Here is a 5,549-nt window from a genome sequence, read left to right on the forward strand (position 1 = left end):
CATATGATAATGTGCTTACGCTAAAAAATAAGAAAATGTTAATTAAATATTTTTGGGCCTAAATTCTTTAGAAGGCTTAAATTTTAGAATCAACTTATATTTTATATTTTTTTATTGGGCCTAAGTTTTTGTAAAAAATTATATTTATGAATTGGGAGTTGACTTATATGTCCAAATTTTAATTCTTTTATGAATTCCTTTTTCTTTCTTTTTCTAGGTAAGAATTGACTTTTACTTATTTTATTTGTCTTGGGAATTGACTTTTATTTTTACTTTTCCTGAGAATTGAATTTATTTCTTTATTTGTCTTGAGAATTGAATATATAGCCTTTTATATTTATTTTGATTTCCTTTAAATACCACCATATATTCACCACTCTATAATGCAAATATTCTGCGGCTCTTCCGTGTCTTTTACGTACCTTAGTGATGGCTATTTCTCACTCTTTCATTCCTTTGACCTTTTTCATATTGCTCTTCAAACAGGTCATAGCCGGCATTGATACAAATTGGTATGATGCTCACGCAACCTTCTATGGTGGTCCGTCAGGAGCTGGAACCATGCGTAAGTTCTAAAATTAAACTTTCATTTTTATTCTATATGAGTTTTTAAATGATATAAATTGTTTATACGTTATTTAGAATCTCAACAATAAATAACTATGAATCTCCATTATTTTGTTTGCCTAATATTCTCCACCCACATACAATTATAAAAAAAAAAATAGATAAATCATATTTCAAGTTTTTTATATCATACGTTATGTGTTACATGAAGTTCAAATGACTATTCGTTGTTAGTTATTATATATGAATGAAGAACATACGGGAAACAAGTTGTGTACCTAATCCTTTATTGTATTTGTGCAGAGGGGGCTTGTGGTTATGGTGATCTCTACAAACAAGGATATGGACTTGCAAACACAGCACTAAGCACAGCTCTATTCAATAACGGAGCTACTTGTGGTGCTTGTTTTCAGTTAGTTTGTGTGAACGATCCTCAATGGTGCATAAAGGGTGCAAGGCCAATCACGGTAACCGCAACAAATTTTTGTCCTCCAGATTACTCCAAAACCACTGATATTTGGTGTAATCCACCACAAAAACACTTTGACTTGAGTTATAAAATGTTCACTTCTATTGCCTACGAAAAAGGCGGTATCATACCAGTTAAATATCGACGTGTTTCATGTTTCAAAAGAGGGGGTGTAAGGTTTGAGATCAACGGAAACCCTAATTTCTTGTTAGTTTTGGTGTTCAATGTTGCTAATGCTGGCGAAGTTTCTCGTGTTAGTGTCAAAGGATCTAAGACTGGCTGGATTCCCATGAAACGCAATTGGGGACAAAAGTGGGATTCTGGAGTTAATTTGGTAGGACAAGCTTTGTCATTTCAAGTTACTACAAGTGATGGAAAAACTTTGGAGTTTTATTCAGTTTCTCCTTACAACTGGCAATTTGGACAGACTTATGAGGGTCGGGGTAATTTTTAGATAAAATTTAATACGTTAATATATCTAGCTAGTCACAAAATCATTAGGAGAATGAGTTAAAAAATAATAATTATTCGGAGTATCATGTAATTTTAATTCTAGTATTTTGATGAAATAAAAGCATGTGGTTTATAAATTATAAACTAGTTTATTTGTACACCTTTTCTTTTTATAATTTATGTTTAAATGATTTTCCAATTTCACTTAGAATTCTAGCTTCTTTTTTTTTTTTCTTTCATAAAGATAAAATGTAGTAAGTAGTTTTTATTTTCAAAATTTTTAGACTTATATAAATGGCATTTTTCATAAAGTAATTGTATATAGATTTATAAAAAATTACATATTGTGTGATTCTATATACAATTTATTTATTTAAAAATCTATTTTATTATATATATATATATACTTATTGATCACTGTCGTTTCGTGATCAAAATAATTTCAAAAGAATAGTAGTACAAGGTAGTAACCTTGGTCGTTTCGCAAGGACTCACAATCAGTTTAACAATGTTAGAATCAATTTAAAATGTTGTAAAGTTGAGGGTTTTCGGTGTTGAAAGAGTATGTGGTTTTAATTAATAGAAAAGAATCAATCCATTGGTTTTAGGTAACTTCGTTTATTATCTATCACAGGTTATTCGAAAATGTTCATTCAAGGGTTTATGCTTCGGTTGATCATTAAACTAATTAAACAAGCGGAAATTAGTCTTATACGGAATTCAATTGATTAAGCATCAAATGTGTTCAATTAACTATGACAGTGATCAAGCGTCACGAAAATAGAGTTAATGTCATAGAAAATTCCAATCAGCCCTATTGCTAAGCGCGATAGTTTGTATCAGTTTCTATTCAAATCAATTTTAACAAGTGGAAAATCAATTCGAACAATCTCAACAATATAAATTCGAAATAGAATAATTAAGCATCAATCTAAACGAAATTCATACAGAATAAGAGATATGAAACATACAGAATAAGAGATATGAAAGTGATACAAAACAGCATAAACACTCAAACGAACTTGCAATTGAAAACCGAACCTCAAGAATTCATAAACGGAGTTCCTTACACCAATGGATCGATAGAGATTATTTTTAGTTCTCCATGAGGCAGTGGCTGCTAGGGTTTGTTTATTTTCGTGAATACTGAATAATGCCTGACTCTGTCAGAATTTCGTTTCTATACATCAATGAAAATGGGCCACAAAACAATTGGGCCGAAAAAATACAAGTTATCCTGAAAATAATTAAGTTTTGGCAAGTCTGGGACATTGACGAGTAAATAAGACACCTTTTCGCTCGGAATTGGCTTTGGCCTTCAACACGAAAGTTGTAGCTCTTTGTCTTATCTTTCCAATGCAACTGACCGCGCCTTAATCCGATATTCCTAGCTCAAGTTATAGTCTGCGCAATGAGAATGTGTCAAATTACTGTTTATTACGAAAATAAATAGCAAAACTTAAATAATAGCAAAACTAGACTCTAAACACAAAACATGATAAAAACACTAAAATAGCGGGAGAAGTCACAAAATTGTCATAGCACAGAGTGATTAAAAAGTGCACTAAAATGCACTGATCACTTACATACAGTGTACGTAATAGAGTATAATTTTCGAAATTTGGTGCATTTATTTGGAACAAAAGTTTGTGCGTCATGGGTTTTGCTCATATAATTGTAAAAATTGGTTCTCTTTTTGCTATTCATCTTATCCGACAAAGTTGCTCGATGAATCATCCATATTATCTCATTATTTTTCGTATTTCATCGCTATCACGGATAAAAACTTTGGAATATTATTTTGTTTCTCCTTACAACCAGCAATTCGGATAGACTTAGGAGGGTGGGGGAAATTTTTAGATAAAATTTAATTGAAAAATACATCTAGTCACAAAATTATTAGGAGAATTGTGATAAAAATTATTAATTATTACGAGTATCATGTAATTTTAGTTCTAACATTTTGTTCACCAAAAGTCTTTCCTTTCAAAAAATATTAAGGGAAGTCTTTGTTTCTCGGGTTCAAAATGGTTTGTGGTACACTTTTTTTTTTATACTTGTTGTTTAAATTATTTTTTCCAATTCCACCATTTTTATTTATCAAACCTTTGTTTGTTGACACATTTTATTACCAAACCTTTAATTCCAAATAGAATTCTATTTTTTTTTATTTCACCTATAAGAGTAAGATAAAAAAAATGCTAATTGATTATTTAATCAAATTTTTTTGGCTCAACCTATAAATGGATTTTTCACGAGTGAATTGTATATAAACTTATAAAAAATAAAAGATAAATATATTTCAGATCAAATACTATTAAATACATTCAAGACCAAATACATTAAAACATGTCAGTTTTTATTTGACTTTTTTCTTCATATTCTTGTGTTATCATTCTATGTGAGAGTATCTTTCATACCTCATTCATCGACATATTAGCAGTCCATAAAATATAATATTTCTTTTAACAACAAAACAAAGTTGATAAAGGGGTTGAGAGAGACAAAAGAGTCTCTAGAAAATGAAGGGAAAAAAAAGATACATATCTTAACGGTTTTTCGGTCGATTTCGTACACTAAGATCTTGGTTTTACGAGACTCTCACCCATCTACGTGCAACTATGGATGATCGATTTTTCATAACACTAACCCGAGATCCACCAAAATATTCACCTATATATGTGTATGCACGCTTGTAATTAGGCTATGTTTTGCTTTAGTTAGGGTCTCTCGATTTATTCTCTATATTTTCCTTCTCTATTACTATAGTTTTGATAGGTTTTAGAATATATATATTAAATATTTGGACCCAATAAATGCCAGCTAATTGTATTTATATTCTAAAAACTTTAATAATGGCAAAAATGAAGAGATAAACAAATGGAGAGGATCTTTATTCATTTCATTGTGGTTTGACATTTAGTTGTATGATGATGCATTAGAAGATTGTCCAAAATGATTTTAATATTTTTTTTTTTTGGTAAAACAGTTGTGGATGTTGAGCAGCTGGTGGACATGATTATTCTCTCTTCATGACAATAGTTTTTTAGTAAGCTTTCTGGTAATCCACGCTCGCATTACAAGTGGATAGTTGAACCCATTCTATGTTGGTGCCACTAGGAATTTGTGTGGTTGGCATCATTAGTTTAACTGAAGAACTAGAAATCTCAATTATTTTGTTGTTGATAATTGTGAATCCCCGTTGTTTCTTCATCCTCCAAGGGCTTATTCTCGTCCTCTGAGAGATTATTCTAGTCCTCAATGTTGTCAAAAGTCTTATCTTTTTTCGGGAAAAGATAATTAGCAATATCTTCTTTAAAGGATCTCTTTTGCACTTGTTTAGTTTCTTCCATTTCCCAATCTATTTCATCAACACCGCTTTCGTTCATTTCATCCATTTCCTTTGCCTTCTTCTTCTCTTCAGTCGAAAAAGAATACATAAGTGGTATTCTAACTAAACAGTGGGCAGAGATAAGAAATGAAAAAACAACAAATATTTGACCGGCATAATCTCGCAATAGTAACAGCGTGTACTTATCAAATCGCATAGTTAGATTCGATTTGATCGAATATTTTTGCTGTAACCAGACTACTAATATCAATCCAATACATTTCATCAAAATGACCAATTAACCAACCAACAAAACTACTGAAGATCAAATAACTCATATATATATATATATATATATATATATATATATATATATATATATATATATATATATATATATATATATATATATATATATATATATATATATATATATATATATATATATATTTCTTTATCAAAATGTTAAGCTGAATGGGCCACTAGCTTTATGGGTCTTACCCAGTCCGAAACAATAAAAGAATTTTTTTTTTCTACCCCTACATTTATCTCTTTACCCCAACATATTTTAAAATATTCCTATTCTATCCTTATATATTGTGTTGGTATGTTAAGAGTGTGCTGGTTTGTTAATTAAACTGTGCTGGTATGTTAAAACTCCATCAATAGTGTGCTGGTATTTTAAATAACTACCTATATCCCCTTGTTTGGCAGCAATGTGAAATGCAT

At 30.2% G+C, this 5,549-nt stretch overlaps 1 protein-coding gene across 1 annotated transcript; it reads left to right on the forward strand.

Moving 5' to 3' along the window:
- Window positions 1-429: 429 nt before the first annotated feature.
- Window positions 430-1,490, forward strand: LOC123894833 (expansin-A23-like). The gene is made up of 2 exons (XM_045944909.1): window positions 430-565; window positions 871-1,490. The coding sequence occupies exons 1-2, from the start codon at window positions 430-432 to the stop codon at window positions 1,488-1,490; spliced, it is 756 nt and encodes a 251-aa protein (XP_045800865.1).
- Window positions 1,491-5,549: the final 4,059 nt, after the last annotated feature.

The sequence above is a fragment of the Trifolium pratense genome, linkage group LG7 (assembly GCF_020283565.1).
Source record: "Trifolium pratense cultivar HEN17-A07 linkage group LG7, ARS_RC_1.1, whole genome shotgun sequence".
Lineage (NCBI taxonomy): Eukaryota > Viridiplantae > Streptophyta > Magnoliopsida > Fabales > Fabaceae > Trifolium > Trifolium pratense.

Excerpts from the sequence above, each read along its gene's own strand:
- LOC123894833 (XM_045944909.1), top strand. The coding sequence starts at position 430 with ATGGCTATTTCTCACTCTTTCATTCCTTTGACCTTTTTCATATTGCTC. Across the intron at positions 566-870 it reads GTCAGGAGCTGGAACCATGC|AGGGGGCTTGTGGTTATGGT; the intron begins GTAAGTTCTAAA and ends GTATTTGTGCAG.